Source organism: Rutilus rutilus, assembly GCF_951802725.1.
Source record: "Rutilus rutilus genome assembly, chromosome: 9".
NCBI lineage: Eukaryota > Metazoa > Chordata > Actinopteri > Cypriniformes > Leuciscidae > Rutilus > Rutilus rutilus.
Genome location: NC_140223.1, coordinates 8,335,899 through 8,352,757, shown reverse-complemented (window position 1 = coordinate 8,352,757; position 16,859 = coordinate 8,335,899). Strand labels below are relative to the sequence as shown.

The 16,859-nt window shown below is 39.4% G+C and overlaps 1 protein-coding gene across 1 annotated transcript; it reads left to right on the top strand.

Moving 5' to 3' along the window:
- The first annotated feature begins 457 nt into the window (after window positions 1-457).
- Window positions 458-15,766, top strand: naalad2 (N-acetylated alpha-linked acidic dipeptidase 2). The gene is made up of 19 exons (XM_084418613.1): window positions 458-598; window positions 1,657-1,762; window positions 2,046-2,232; window positions 3,580-3,681; window positions 4,324-4,449; window positions 4,585-4,771; window positions 5,112-5,205; window positions 7,245-7,340; window positions 8,825-8,910; window positions 9,012-9,131; window positions 9,239-9,321; window positions 9,718-9,781; window positions 9,946-10,013; window positions 10,181-10,269; window positions 10,378-10,468; window positions 10,585-10,849; window positions 13,863-13,944; window positions 14,129-14,221; window positions 14,544-15,766. The coding sequence occupies exons 1-19, from the start codon at window positions 517-519 to the stop codon at window positions 14,749-14,751; spliced, it is 2,229 nt and encodes a 742-aa protein (XP_084274739.1). The 5' UTR covers window positions 458-516; the 3' UTR covers window positions 14,752-15,766.
- The last annotated feature ends 1,093 nt before the right edge of the window (window positions 15,767-16,859 follow it).

The following is a 16,859-nucleotide window of genomic DNA, read 5'->3' as shown; positions in this document are numbered from 1 at the left end:
ATGCCTGCCGAATCCATGCGGATGCGCTACATTTTATAATATCCTGCTCACTTTACATTTGTTGAAGAATGTTGAACACATTTATAATTTATTATTAATTCAGTGCATATGTTTGGATGAATATTTTGGAGGGGCTTTGCCACACTTGCCCATAGGCCTACTTCAAATGGTCAGACGGGGTTGTTTGATTTTGATGGGACTTTTTTTACCTAGTCAGGTTGGGAGAACAAACCAGCTAGGTTTTAGCCTTCTAATTAGGTTAGCTGAAGTAGTTTATTATCAGCGGCGATGTTTAAACATTTGTCACTGCGAAGAGGAATGCGTGAAATGTCGCGCGAGGACTTCATGGATGAATCGAGCGAGTTGGTGAATCATTTTCACTCAAAGGAACCGATTCGCTGCAATGAACTTTTAAACATAAGCCAACCAAGACCCGCCTACATTTCTCTCCTCTCCTCTCCTGCTCGCAGTTCTAGTTCTCCAGCTTTCAACAAGTTAAGTGCGGCGCTTAGTCAAATGGGATCTGAGGATAAATTAATCAGCTGGATCTGCCGGTTAACGGTTATTACAGCTTTCTTCTTGATTGGCTTTATTATTGGTGAGTTTCTACCTTTATAAGTATTTTTGATTATGTGCAATGCCTCTTGCGAGACAGGTTGTTTTAGACTGTCCTTTGTGCATAATTTTGCATAAAAACATACAGACAAAAAAAGTATTGACACAAAGTTACCAAATAGGGTTCGTTAGAAATAGCAACTCATCTGTTTATTCATTTGTCGTTGCTTATGGTCAAAATCAAATTGAGGTGTTTGATTCCTGTTGGTCTCACCTGTCCAGATCTCCTGTGCTGCATTCCTCAGGTCTTGAATGTCTGGATTTAGGACAGGTGTGACTATACTGAGACCCCATAGATCTTTATTTAAATGCAGGTGTTTAAATGCCTTTTATTTGGATAAATATGTTTACAGATAAACACAGTCTCGAAGAAATGTTCAAGGGTCCCACAACCATGAAATATCAGAGAATTTAAACATTTCTTTTAAAGATCTGGGAAACTCATGGAAATATAAATCAGTGATGTAGCCTATATTTATTTTCTGAATGCATTTTCGTGTGTGTAATTATGTTCACCTCTAAATATTGCATTAGCTAGAAATTGCTCTCTGTGAGTTAGATTCTTATATAAATGTGCTAAACCAAATCTGCATGGAAAAAAAGTAATGAAAATCCATTCGACAAATGTTGTGTGAACCCCGGATGTTTTGCTCACTTTGTGTATTGTTGCTTTCAATGATACGTTACACAAAATAAAGGTTCTTTATTGGAATTGGTGGTTCCATGAAGAATCTTTAACATTAATGGAATCTTTCCATTGTACAAAAGATTCTTTAGATTCTTAAAATGTTCCTTACACTCGTTTCTTTGAAGAACTGTTCACTGAAAGGTTCTTTGGGGAACTCAAACTGGTTCTTCTATAGTATTTCTGTTAAAAACCCCTTTATGAACCTTTATTTTTAAGAGCGAGTGCATTTATGATGTTTCATTTTGAACAGACACCTTCATCATGAATTCCTCTTATGCACATTAAACAGAGGAATTGCTAATATTTCTCAGACCCGGTTTGGTGTAACAGGTGTGTGTTTCTCATCATCTTAGGCTGGTTTGCTCGACCTACTACTGTCAGTCATGGACACACATCGAAAAGCTTCCTGCGAGACTTTCTGGATGAGATGGAAGCAGAGAATATTAAACACCATCTCAGGTGCCTTCAAATAAACTAGTCCTGATATTATTGAATGATATTAAGTGCATCTAAAACATACAGTAAGGTATGTTATATGTAATATAAATATAGGAGTTGCATCCTTTTTAGGTAATTTATGAACTAAAAGTGTTTATCTTTTTATTTTGTTTATTTAATAAAAGTGTTTGTTATTTAGTTTAGGGAAGAATGTTTTATGTGGAATGAATATTAATGTTGTAATGTGAATGATGGATGTTTTGCTAGCCTAGTCTAGATTATGTTTGTCTCATGTTTGTCATAGGAAGTTCACCAGGCTTCCACACCTGGCAGGAACGCAGCAGAATCTGGATCTGGCGGAGCAGATTGGAGCCGAGTGGACGGAGTTTGGGTTGGACTCGGTAGAGCTGGTTCCCTACGACGTGTTGCTGTCATACCCAAATAAAACTAGACCCAACTACATCTCAATAGTGGACCACCTGGGCAATGAGGTACTTACTGACAACCAGAACCCAAACACACACAAACAAGGCTTCTTTTGAGAGAACCTGAAGTTATTAGTGATAGTGATGACTCTCTTCCTTCAAGATATTGCAACTGATGTTGCACAATTATAAAATTGCTAAATGTTTTCCTCACAGTTTCCTCGCATCCACACACACTTCTTCAGAACAGACACATTTGTAATTGCATTAGTGTCCGCCCACTTTTTCAGCTGCGCTGGTTCCAGGAAGTATTTTTATTCATTAATCGTTCCCATAGGGATTATAAAATAGTTATTGTTAAAGTTTTATAAGCCATGAACCAAACCAATCAGCTACGAGGTGAACCACAACACTACAAACTTTGATTTGAAGCAAAACAAGCTTTTGAAAATTGATCGGACAAAAATACAAAGGTAGCGGCTTTAGTGAACTACAATAAGACTACTCATTTACAAATGTTGAGAATATGTATAAAAACAATATATTGCAAAATATGCATATATATATCAAACATTTCAATATTTTGAGTGTAGGGAGATCGACTCGATAATGTAATTCGCTGCTTCATGTGAGTGGGCGGAGCTAAAGAGCTATTTTGGCACATGTTGCTTTTTTCGACTCTGATTGGTGTAATCTTCTGTACTGCATCATGGGTAATGTAGTTTCTCTAATGTAGTTTCTCTGCGAATTCCACTGTTAAACACAAATATTTTAAAACTAAGCTGAAATAATGCAGGCTAATGGCTTCAGCAGAAGCAAATACCATCGATTAACCACCTCATTGCTCAGTCTTTAAATATTTATAATTTAACGTTCAAAATCAATTCCCTTATGGAGAAAATAATGGAGTTTTTACTTTCTGGAACCCGACTGTTGCGTTCTATTTAGTCCAAAATTCGATCTTTTAAAAAATTATCTTTTAAACAGAATTTTTAGAACGAAACAGGCCTGATGATGTCATTGGAGAAAGTTCTTCAAAGAAAGACATTTATATTCTCTAGCTCTTTAGAAAGACATCCATGCACTTTATGTGCTTTAAAAACTCAGACACCAGAACGAGGATCTGAAGAACTTATAATGTGACTTCAAAAACTATTTAATAACCCATAGAATATATAAATCTAGAATCTTGAACAGTGAAAAATGAAGAGGACTCAATACTGAACATGTTCTGTTCTTTCTCTCATGACATCAGCAAGTGTGTTTTTAAGGCCTTTATCTCGTCACGAGTGAGGCTGCGAGTAGCGGCTCCAGCTCGTGACAGATGAAAGTCCATGATGCTTTATAGTGATTACAGTGTATAATATTCTCTCTCTCTCTCTCTCTCTCTCTCTCTCTCTCTCTCTCTCTCAGATCTTTAACACCTCTCTGGCTGAGCCGATCCCTGAAGGTTATGAAGATGTTACCGATATCGTTCCTCCTTATAGTGCTTTCTCTGCAAAAGGTCAACCAGAGGTGATGCACACGTACCAAAGCCAAATGTAAAATCAACATGAAATCAAAACTGACCCTGTTTATTGTCTCAGTGCATGATCTGTGCTTGATTAATCATTGCATCTAATTCAAAATGGAATAAAAGGGTTGTTCTCATAATGTTTCATCATTCGAAACTTATGAAACTTATACTGCTATTCAAAACTGTGCAGTTTTCATCCTTGATAATAATCAGAAATGTTTCTTGAGCATCAAATCATATTAGACTGATTTCTGAAGGATCATGTGACACTGAAGACTGGAGTAATGATGCTGGAAATCCAGCTTCGATCACAGGAATAAATTACATTTTACAATATATTCAAACAGAAAACAGTTATTGTAACTTTTAATAATATTTCACAATATACCTGTTATTACTGTATTTCTGAGCAAAAAAATGCAGGCTTGGTGAGCATAACATTAAAGAAAAGTGTAACGGTAGTTTACTGTAAGTTTAAGGAAGTAAAATTAATTTGCACACACACACACACACACACACACACACACACACACACACACACACACACACACACACACACACACACACACACACACACACACACACACACACACACACACACACACACACTCCAGCTGTAACCTGATGTTTGTGAATTGTAGGATGAACTGGTGTATGTTAACTACGGACGGACGGAGGATTTCTTTAAGCTGGAGAGAGAGTTGGGAATAAACTGTACGGGAAAAATCGTCATCGCTAGATATGGAAAAATCTTCCGTGGGAACAAGGTAGCGTTTAAAAGTAGTTTGGATGTGATGTTTAACGAGTTATTTAATCTTCACATAAGAAAGAAAACCCTATGGGCTTTGAAGGACAGCTAATCCTCAGTGTGTGTGTGTGTGTGTGTGTGTGTGTGTTTGCAGGTGAAGAACGCGATGTTAGCAGGAGCTAAAGGGATCGTGCTGTTCTCGGACCCTGCGGATTACTGTGCGGAGGGTGTTGAGCCGTATCCCAAAGGCTGGAACCTGCCAGGAGGAGGCGCTCAGAGAGGGAACGTCCTGAACCTGAACGGGGCGGGAGACCCTCTCACACCTGGATACCCTGCCAAAGGTGCGAAAGAGACTCTCCTGGTCATTACAGACTCATGAAACACAAATATCCGGGTGAAACCGCTTCTTGAACAAGAACAAATGAAGGCGGGGCTTGATTTTGTCTGTGGGAAATTGATTGGATGGTTGTGGTTTGCTATTGGTCGATCTCATTTGAGTGACAGGTTGCCCCGCCCTCATGCCAGTAAAAACACATCAGAGAAGAGATGTTGCTGCAAGAGGGAGGGGAAGATATTTTGATTAATAATTATGAGGCACATGAATTTAAAAAAGTGAACACTTTACAATAAGGTTCATTAGTTAACATTAACAAACTAATGTAGTTATTAAATGTCTTGTAGAATACACCTACCGGTCCAGCATGGAGGACGCAGTGGGGCTTCCCGGGATTCCAGTGCATCCCATTGGATATGATGATGCAGTTCTCCTGCTGCAGTGAGTCGGACACTGCTAAAAACAACTTGATTTTTTATTATTATTTAAAATACTCTTTTTCATTTAAGAGTGCAATAGTACTATGCTGATCACATGCTTGTTTTATTGATTGAATAATATGATATTAAAATATCATTTTACATAATTTAAATATATATTTTTTAATAATTGTAATAATAATAATAATAATATTTAACAATAATAATAATAATAATAATAATATTTAACAATAATAATAATTATTATTATTATTATCATTTGATAGTGTAGTTGTGTTACGACCCTTCTTTGGCTCACAACTGTCTAGGAATTTTTAGAAGCGGAACATAAAGCCAGTTCAGACACCCATCACCATCGAGCACTGAATGAAATGAGAAACATGAGAGACACAAGTAAAAAATAAATAAAAAAAAACCAAGTAAATACAATAAAATAGTACACAGGAAATCAAGTAAACTTAATTTAATAAAAGGTAAAGTAATTCATATTTTACACATGAACAAAGCAAAATGGAGGGAACAAAGGGGAAAACAGGATTGTGCCAAACAAACAAAAATAACATAATCAAAAAGGAACTAACTAAACCATTTATTTCTAATCCTAAACTAAAAAAAAGAAAGATCAAAGAAAATGTCTTCAATGTCCGTGACGTCGTAACTAAACTACTCTAACTAACAAAACCAAAATACAGAGGGTACAAATTCAAATCCCTAACCTAGTGTATATAGACAAAAATCCAATTAACTGTGTAAATGTATGTCACGTGACGGCCTTATCTATCTCCTCTCCTCCTTCCCGCTTAACACAGCTTTGAAGAGCTGTTTAAATCTTTCAGAGCTCACAAATAAGAAGTTTTTGGGGCAATCAAAAACAAGGCACGATTAACATGACACACTAAACACTTAACAAAAGTAAATCAAGCAAAGAGAAAACAAAGCAGAACCAGAACAAAAAGCCTCTCTGTCTCGCTAGCAGTAGCATGTTCCTTAAGTAGGGCTTCTCCAGGTGTAAAGTATCAGGATGATGAGGGTCCCGCCTCACATGGCACACCCACTTAACGCATTACAAATGATTGACAGGCAAAACAGCCAATCAGCGACGGACTGTGAAAGTGAACGTAAGAGAGACAAAAGAGACCAAAAAGAGAAACACAAAACACACCCAAAAACACTATAAACGTCCCTAAGGACAGAACAGGTAGATTTTTCTTCTTACGCACCTGTATCTGGGGTTAATTATCGAATTATCTGTCTCCAGTCGACACCCAAGCGTCTACAGTCAACGCATAATAATACATTTATCTGGGGTGTCTCCAATCGACACCCATAATCTTTATACTCTAGCTCTGCGTCTACAGTCGACAACTAGCTAGGAGTCGGACTATGTCTCGTCCCTTTTCCTATAACACTATCAAAGTGTCTAGTAAGCTTCCCTAACACACTTGCTGCGCAGCATTAACTAGACAGACTCCAGACAATGCCTTTGAATATGCTTTAATCACGGCCGGAGGATCTCAGAGAGAATCCCACCAGCAGAAATAATTCAACAGTTTTTATAGAATAGGAGCATGGCCGAAAATGACATGATACTTTACATAATTTCCCTACAATTTGATTGGTTCTTCATAGACAAACCCTTCTGTTACTTGATAGAAGCAACTTACATCTCAAATCATTAAAGGTTAGAAGTTCAGTTGATGACTCAATATGTCATGAGACTATTCTAGACTGTTATATTTTTGATATTGTCTAGTCAGCATCTCAGAATTTTCCACTGGTTTCGACACAAACTTTTGTGTGTAATGAGTACATTTTGTTCAAGTGGTCAAATGTTAGAATTATGATTAGTTTGATATACAGTTTACTATTTTATTTATTTTTAAAAACATCACAATAGTCATAATAAATAGGGGAAACAGTTTTTAACTTTTTAAAGCTGATCACATTCTTGTTTCATTTAATTTAAATTTGCAATATCATTTACATTTTGTTTCTTTACCTCACCTGAAACGAGTAATTATATGATGTCACTTCCTGTAGGCATATGGGCGGGCCTCTTCCTCCGGATAACTGGAAGGGTTCACTTAACATCTCGTATCGACTTGGACCGGGATTCATGGACGGATTTAAGCAGAAGTACGAGACTCTCCTTCCTGTAAATCCACAATGAAACTCTAATATGAACCAGGTTTTATCAGGTGTTCAGATTTCTGTGCTGAAAATGTATTAAAGTAGTGCATATTTAATTACATAATGCCCATTTCCATATTTAAGCATAACATTTCAGAAATACAAGTCTTAATATACTGTGATTAATGGACAGCGCTGATATATATTAGTTCAAATCATTTCACCTGTGGTGTCTTGCTTTATGAAAATAATGTAGGGAATGACTTGTTTGCATCGTAAAAAGTTTTTTAATTAAAGAAGTAAACTGTGATTATGTTCAGTCAGTCAGACAGTTACTATTCTGAACCAAAGTCAAAACCTCAACCATTAAATCCCCGACTTTTAACCCCACAACCTCTGATCCTGCTGTTCTGAAGTGAGACTTAAACTTTACACAATCTTAATCAGCTTACACACACATATTCACACACCCCTGGTAATCGTTAACTGATTTGAATGCATGATGTCAGCAGTACAGAGAGGTTTGTGCGCTCGGCGATCTCATGAAGGGGCAGAGGCCACACGTTTGCTTCTCACAACACACACACACAGAAAGATTCACACACACTTCTGTGGCTCTGTTGTTTTTCAGTAGTGAATTCTGGAGGTCCGCCAGTTTACACAATGGCTTTGTGTTTGGCGAGCCCATTTCACACACTCTCACACACACACACACACACACACACACACACACAGAGAGAGAGAGAGAGTCAGCAGGCTATAAATAGCATAATGAAGCATGCATTTCTATTTATGCATTTTGTGGATTTTTTTGATGCTTTGATTTTCATTGATGCTTCCAAAAAGTTCATAAAGAGATCGTAAAACTAATCCACAGGAATTGAGCAGTTTAGTCCAAATTTTTTGAAGAGACTAACTTTATATGATCAACAGATTGAATTTAGTATTTTATTCATATAAACATTCATCAACTCGCACATCAGTTGTGGTAAACAGAAGCTCAAGCATGTTCGCTTGATGTGTGACAACCAATGAGATTCAATCTCGTGTTACGCATCACGTTTGAGCTTCTGCAAGAACCATATAAAACATTTCATGAAATGACTTGAATAGAGAAAAAAATTCCAAATTGAGTTTTCTTTCACATTTTCTAGCGCTAGAATGGTTTAAAATCGCTTGAATGTTTAAACTGACAGCACCTAAAACACATGCAAATGATGAACTTTAGCTCTATGATGGTTAAACTATTAAACTGAACCGTGGTTCCTGGTCTTTACAATCCCTATACTTGACATCGCACATCCTGCAGTGTGACTATCTGTGATATCGATGCTAAAACGATATATCATGCAGCTCTAGTCGTTATCGTTAGTTGTCGTCATTGGTGTGAACAGGCCTTTACCTGGGAAAGAGTACAGGAACACATTCAGTGTCATGTAAAATACTGAAGCTATTGAATAAAGCATAGTTTTGTCTTTGTGATATTTTAGTAAAGTACGTATGAACATCCACACCAACAATCAGGTGACCCGTATCTACAACGTGATTGGCTGGATCCGAGGAGCCGTGGAGCCAGGTGACATTACATTATCTGGTTTATTTTGGGGGTTACTCTGTTTGAGAGTTTGCGTAGCTTTATTTTATACTGTCTAGTTGAGTTTGGTTGTGTGTGTTCAGACAGGTACGTGATTCTGGGTGGCCATCGTGACGCTTGGGTTTTCGGAGGGATTGATCCCGTGTCAGGAGCCGCTGTGGTGCACGAGAACGTCAGAGCGGCTGGAAAACTCATGAAAAGAGGTGTGTGTCATCTCACCGTCTAGTTTAATGCCCGTTTAAACAGGATATTTATTGTGTTCTCAGTTTCTTTGGTAATGACCATGTGTTTGTGTCTCTGTGTGTGTCAGGTTGGAGGCCGAGGAGAACGCTGATCTTTGCCAGTTGGGATGCAGAAGAGTTTGGTCTGCTGGGATCCACAGAATGGGCAGAGGTACGAGCAAATGAATGAAAGAAGGAACAAATGAGTGACTAAATACATAATTAATGTATTTTGATTGATTGAATGCATAGAAAATTTAACTAATGATGAAAAATGTATGATTGATTTGATTGATTGGTTTAATGAGAAAATGCCGGAATGAATCATTGAATTTATGAAAGAATTGCAGAAATGAATGAATGAAAAAATGCATTAATTAACTAAAAATGCATGAATGAATAAATAATAAATGCATAGATACCAACGAATGAATGAACTACAGAATCATTGAACAAATGACAGATAAGATGAATGAACCACTGAATGAATGAATGAAACGACTGCATGAATCTACTCTCTCTGTATCTCAGTTTGCTGAAAGCTGCATGTTCTTCTGTGTGTTTGCAGGATAAAGCCAGAGTCCTGCAGGAGCGAGCCGTGGCCTACATCAACGCAGACTCTGCTATCGAGGGTTAGTTACACACACACACACACACACACACACATAAACACACACACACACACACACACACACACACACACACAGTATTTGAACAAGATGAGATCAACACTGCATTTACTGTCTGTCTATCAGAGACACACTCATAATGGAGTGTGTGTGTGGTGTGTGTGCAGGTATGTACACACTGAGGGTCGACTGCACCCCCTCCCTACACACTCTTGTTTATGACATCACCAAGAAGGTGAGATTCAGTTTTGAAAAGTTCATTAATATCAATCTCTTTCTGTCTGTTTTACTGTCTATCTATCAGTTGTTCAATCATTCTGTTTTACTATCAACACAGTAAAACAACTATTTAAAAGCAAGTGATGTTAATATGTGAAGTGTAAATTAGTGATGTTTCTGAAGGTTTTGAGTCCAGAGGAAGGAGAGGAGGGCATGAGTCTGTACGAGAGCTGGCACAAACGAGACAACTCCACAGACAGAGATGCACCATGGTACTGACGTGCAGCTTCGGGAACATGATGATCATAATCATCTATAATACCATCTGACTGATTATAGATTCATGACATGCATCTCAAATGTGTGTGTTCTCCCTGCAGGATCAGTAAACTGGGCTCTGGTAGTGATTTTGAAGCGTATTTCATCAGATTAGGGATTGCGTCTGGAAGGGCGAGATACACCAAAAACCGAGTGAGTGTGTTTGTGTGCAGTACTGTATTTATTTAAGTCCTGTCAGTGTTTACATCTACGCAAATAGATTTTAAATTTGCAGCATTTCAATTGTTTTGTACCACCATTTCCCCCAGAAAACTGAGCGCTACAGCAGTTACCCGGTTTACCACAGCGTGTACGAGACCTATGAGATCGTGGAGCGCTTCTACGACCCGAGTTTCCGCAGGCTGGAGGCGGTGGCCCGTGTTCGAGGTGGACTGATCTTCAGTTTGGCTGATTCTCTGATCTTACCTCTGGACTGTACAGAATACGCCTCGTCTCTCAGCAAATACGCTAACAGCATTCACCAGCTAGCACTGAAGCATCCTGCCGCCATGCAGCAGTTCGGCATCTCATTCGGTACGCAAACTATCCATCATTTAATATGCAAGATTAGTATGTTCAAATCATGCACTCTAGCCGCGTTTCCACCGAAATTACCCAGAACAATTTGTCCCAGGAACTTTTTTCCCCGGACCTGTTGCTGTCTGCGTTTCCACCGCGGTCTAAAGTACTGTGAAGATTAGGCAAATTAGTTTGGTGACATAGGACTGCGCACGACTTTCCAGCTCCCGCTGGATTTCATCCTCTGAATTTAAGACTAATAAAGCCTGAACCTCGTTGTCGGTCCATCGGTATTTTTAAAACTCAATTGTTGATTCGAATAGCAAACAGCTGTTACTGCACACACCACAACAGACTTTTAAAAATGGTGGTTTAAATAAAATGGTGTGTGGAGTCAACCAATCAAAATGCGGCATGAACTCAACCGATAAGCATGTTCAGCGCCCAAGTCCCGCCCCTAAAGTTCATGAACTTTGAAAAAGTACTACCTCGCCAGCAGGGACTTTCTGAGGGGGAAATATTTACCCAGAACTTTAAATAGATCCTTGTTCCTGCAGTCGAAACACAGAGAGTACCACCCAAAGTCTCTAGTTCCCGGGGAAAGTTCCTGCGGTGGAAACACGGCTTCTGAAAAAAAATGGTGCTCCATAAAGCACCTTTAACATCCATGTAATCTTTCCATTACACAAAAGATTCTTTATAGTGGAAAATGTTTCAGATGATTAAAATGTTATTCACACTCAGAATAAATGGTTCTTTTAAAGAGGACCTATTATGCTTTTTTTCCCCATGTTCATCTTTCTTTAGTGTGTAATGTTGCTGTTTGAGCATGTTTGAGTTCTTCTCTATATCAGTGTCAGTGTTTCTGAACTCCCTGAAACGCCTCCATTGTAGTCTTGAGTTTCTTCTGGGAACGAACACGTCACAAAATATTCCTCATTTAAATAATTAGTATGCAGAATAAAGGGGCGGGGCCTGATTGAGTTAGTTAGTAGTGTGTTGAAACTGGCGGTTATGGTAAGGGGAGGGACATTTCCCAAACACACTTTAAGCGTTTCAACAATCACAACACACTAATCCAGCCGACCAATCAGAGCACAGTGTGCTTTTCAGAAGGAGGGGCTTCAAAGAGACAGGAACTAAACAGAGCGTTACTGACAGACTGGGAAGAGAGGAGCTGCAACTATAGAGAATATGGGAAAATAATGTGTTTTTGAACATTCAAGCATGAAACCCTGTTCTAGTAGAAGTTAAGTTAAAGCCTCATAAGCCCTGAGTCTCCTCCAGCACTGTTGACGTCAATGCCAGAGTTATGCCACCGGCAGCTTTCGCGCTTGGCTAGGTGCCTCCATGTGCATGGTTCCCCCTCCGGGCGACCCCCACATGTGTATTCCACTGTAAGCCTCTTGAGCATGTGTCTTTCCCTTGGCAAGCCACCTTGCCACCCCTGGGGTTGAAATATTCCACCTGCGGCTGGACACCCCAGTGACTCCGTATGCAGCCCTTCGGGGTCATATGTGTTTTCCAAGTCCCCCCCTTCGGGTTGGGCATGATTGCATATTTCCACTGAGATATGCTTCCCAGTGTACCTTGGTATTCCTGTGTTAAGTAGGAGTCCTTCGTCCGTGCCAGTCTCACGACAGGGAGCTCAGACTTACGCAGGGCACTGGAAGACAGTCGAGAGGTGGCGTGATTATACGGGAACCCCATTCGTCGTCATCCGACGTAACTCGGAGTGACAACGAAAGGGAACGTCTCGGTTACGTATGTAACCCTCGTTCCCTGAGTAGGGAACGGAGACGTTACGTCTCCCTGCCACTTCCGCTGTACCGCTGGAACGCCTGAGTTCAGTCTCGGCTCCTCAGCGAAGACATATCTGCATGTTGCTCGCGACTTCCTTTATACCCCCAGGGTGGGGCGGAGTTACGCTATGCAAATTCCGCAGACCCATGGCATTTCCTTGCCATTGGCTCGTGTTTTAATACTCGAAGATGATAGGATTTCTAAGCGAAACCCCATTCGTCGTCATCCGACGTAACGTCTCCGTTCCCTACTCAGGGAACGAGGGTTACATACGTAACCGAGACGTTTCTTCTGGGAATGAGCATATCACAATATTCTTCATTTAAATAATTAGTACGCAGAATAAAGGGGCGGGGCCTGATTGAGTTAGTTAGTAGTGTTGAAATTGGCGGTTATGGTAAGGGGCGGGACATTTCGAAAAGTGCTTGACCAATCTCAACACACTGATCCAGCTGACCAATCAGAGCACAGTGTGCTTTTCAGAAGGAGGGGCTTCATAGAGACAGGAACTAAACAGAGCGTTACTGACAGACTGGGAAGAGAGGAGCTGCAACAATGGAGAATATGGGGAAATAATGTGTTTTTGAACATTCAAGTATGAAACCCTGTTCTAGTAGAAGTTAAGTTAAAGCTTAACTCCAAGTCCTCCAGAGTCGCGGCCAAAGCCGATTCGAAAAACTGTTCGCCAGCAGCAGCAGCCATTCTTTGTTTTCAAGTAGCAGGGAATTCACACGGAACCGTCACAACTCTGTCGTCATTATGTTAAGCCCGCCCCGCCTACTCTATACACGATGTGATTGGCCTGACCTAATTTAGGTTTTTCCAGCTCGAAAGTCAACGGACAGTTGCTAGACTACCCTGGCTGCAAAATACATTTTGCTGCCGCTAGGGTGCGTCTAGATTTCTAGGCTACTGTTCTAGTAGAGCCAGACACAAAACAAAGGCTTTGAAAAAGAACATAATAGGTCCCCTTAAAGAACTGATCACTGAAAGTTTCTTTGAAGAACCAAAACTGGTTCTTCTTTGCCATCGCTGCAAAAACACCCTTTTATAACCTTTATGTTTTAAGAGTGTAGTACGTTTAAAAAAGTGTGCCATAGATATGAGTATAAGAATTTGGATGCATCCCATCTCTCCACATGCAGTTATTTCCATGTCAAATGCAAAGCTCTTGATTTATCTTTCTTCCTGACAGTCAACCTCTTTCTTTATCATGTGTTTCTAGACTCTCTCTTCTCAGCGGTCGAGAACTTCACAGTCGCAGCGCGAGACTTTCATCAGCGTCTTGATCAGCTCGACACTTCTAAGTATGAATGACAAAACAACAGCACAGTCTTCAGCACTAAAACGCTAGATTTGAGTTTACGCACAGGTTAGGTGTTGTGTCACAGTGCTGTTATAGAGTCTCATGGCCTGTTATATGATGACGTGTTCCTGTGTCACATCTCATGACACATTACAACTGTTACCTTATCTTTATCTGTCTCTCAGTGCCCTGGATGTGCGGATGGTTAATGATCAGCTGATGTATTTAGAGAGAGCTTTCATTGATCCGTTGGGTTTGCCTGGAAGACCATTTTACAGGTAATGCACAATCTATCATTACATTGTGAAGTTCATAACTCACATTTAACACTTAGGATTAGTGGTTTAAGTCTAAAAACAGAAACAATCACACGTTTTGTTGTATTAGAGCCCTAAAGAATGTTTTTTTATGGTATAGTTCGCTCCTACCCACAATGCACTGTCAAATGCCAAATTAAGCATAACCTGTACTTCCATTAAGAAGGTAATAACACTCAACAGTGTTTTGTGGATCAGTTTAAGTATTACCTGTGTCTGATTACATGTTTTTTGTTACATGCACAAACAACATGTTTGTCTTTTTCTCTTTCGTTTCTTCCAGGCATGTCATTTTTGCACCCAGCAGTCACAATAAATACGCAGGCGAGTCTTTCCCAGGGATTTATGACGCTTTGTTCGACATAGAGAACGCGGTGAACCCGCAGAAGGCCTGGGACGAGGTCGAACGCCAAATCAGCATCTCTGCCTTCACCGTCAACGCAGCCGCCGGGACGCTAAAGCCGGTCGTCGGAGAGACAGACTTCCTTTAAATCTGCTTTTCAAAACATGCTATTGATGCACGACTACAACATGTCGGCAAAACAGTTAGTTAACATGTCAATGTTTGATCAAACACAGCAACTATAAGGACCTGACATGCAGATCTGATCGTCAATATTAAGCAGATTTCTTTCATCCAGAGAGATTTGCAGAGATGGCATTAATTTGTTTAATTTAGTTCACAATCTTATTCAGTTAGGGTTGACTGAAATGTTACTGTCAGCAACCCTGATCTAGAACCAATAGGCAATCACTACCGACATATTTTACAGGTTTTACAGTGTTATTTTTTATGAAGTGTACTGTACAATGTCATAGTTGAACATTTATATTGACTTACATTGTAAGTTGTAAAATCAATGCATATGCATTTATGCATCTTGCATAAATTGTGACATTTGAGATAATTATTTGTAAAACTTTTCTTACATACACATGTAAAATTACAAAAATTGCAAATAGAACTTATTTCTAAACTTTAATTCATTGTGAAATCAGACCCAATATGATAAGATTCAACACGGCAAAATCAATCAGAAGAGCTTGTGGGCGGAGTCTCTGCAAGCGAAATGGACAAATACTTAATCAAATTCATAAATATTACACTACTTTAACATTATTGAAAATACATACCGACCAAGACAAGATTTTAGTTTAACTTGAAGTACTAAAATATCAAACTAAAACTGAAATAAAAAGTAAACTAATAAAAAAAAAATCAACAACTAACATAAACATACAGCAAAATTAACAAAATTAACTGAAATGTAAATTCAAAATATAAATAATAAAAGCTAGTTAAAAATATGAATACATCAATAATGTTATCTCAACGACACTAAATGTGTTTTAAGGACAGATAATGGATGGTCACTGAAACTCACCCCCCACAGGCTCATCTTCAGCTCAAACTCTTTTTCTCCATCAAAGATCAGACGCATTTTCAGCTGCAGAAAAAATCATTCATCAGACAACAAAAGTACAGACCATAAATAAATAACATCAACACACTGGACAATGGGAAAAACACATATCACTTTAAACAGTCGAACTCCCTCACCGAGACGCTGTTCGCTTCCACAGAACAAAGCTCAGGATTCGAGTTCTTTGCATAGATAGACATGGTCACATGACTTCCTGTCTGGTGCCAATCAAATCGACATGGAGCCACTTTGTTACCCTGCAGGGACAGAAAACACACGCGTTTGGGAATCATAGTATATCATGTGACCTGATGGACGTGAAGCCATATTTATTATTTAAATGAGGAATATTGTGACGTGTTTGTTCCTGGAAGAAACGAAGGGCGCGTTTCAGGGAGTTCAGAAACTCAGTTACACTGATATAGAGAATAACTCATGCTCAAACAGCAACATTACACACTAAAGAAAAATGTACACGGGAAAAGCATAATAGGTCATCTTTAACTAACAGGAGCTTTTATTACCATAACATAGAGAACAAATGTTCTTCTGACCTTCGAGCAGCCTCCATTTTTACACGCCGTCCCAATTTTGACCTCACTTCCTTCCTCTTCTGGAGGTCAGAAAGATGCACATGTCAGGTTTTGCATGAGATGGTCAAGTAATGTCAGTATGTTCTCTATGTTTTCCCGTCGTCTCTGGTCTTGCTTCATATGTAAATTGCATGAGCTTATTTTGTCCATTAGATCGAAAGATCTGAATAAACCCATACATTTACCCGCCCATAGACCCTCCCCTCGAAGAAATCAGGACAGAAGTGGTTTAAAGTGGACAAAAGTGACGGATTAAAACACCAGGTGTAAATGGGAATGTGTGTCCCTCGTCTACTTGTGATTCGATCGACCAAAACGCATCTTAATACCAGGTGTAAACAGGGCCTAGAATGAAAAGAATAAAAACTTCATATATCCACGATCAGGTACTCACCTTCAGAGCATCATGAAACACAGGAACTCCAGGATGGTACGTACACGCATCTGCAAAACATATCAGTCATGAAACTCTAGAGGGCGCAGGCTGATGGTCTTTTACATGCAATCTACAAGAAATCACATCATCATTACTGCAAGGCACAAGCTGATTGGCCTCTGCTGATCCTGCAGCCAATGAGATCG

What these genes read in the sequence shown, in the direction of transcription:
- naalad2 (XM_084418613.1), top strand. Translation starts at nt 517, where the DNA reads ATGGGATCTGAGGATAAATTAATCAGCTGGATCTGCCGGTTAACGGTT. An exon ending in ACCTGGATACCCTGCCAAAG is followed by an intron (nt 4,772 to 5,111) that starts GTGCGAAAGAGA and finishes AATGTCTTGTAG; the next exon opens with AATACACCTACCGGTCCAGC. An exon ending in TTTATGACATCACCAAGAAG is followed by an intron (nt 10,014 to 10,180) that starts GTGAGATTCAGT and finishes ATGTTTCTGAAG; the next exon opens with GTTTTGAGTCCAGAGGAAGG.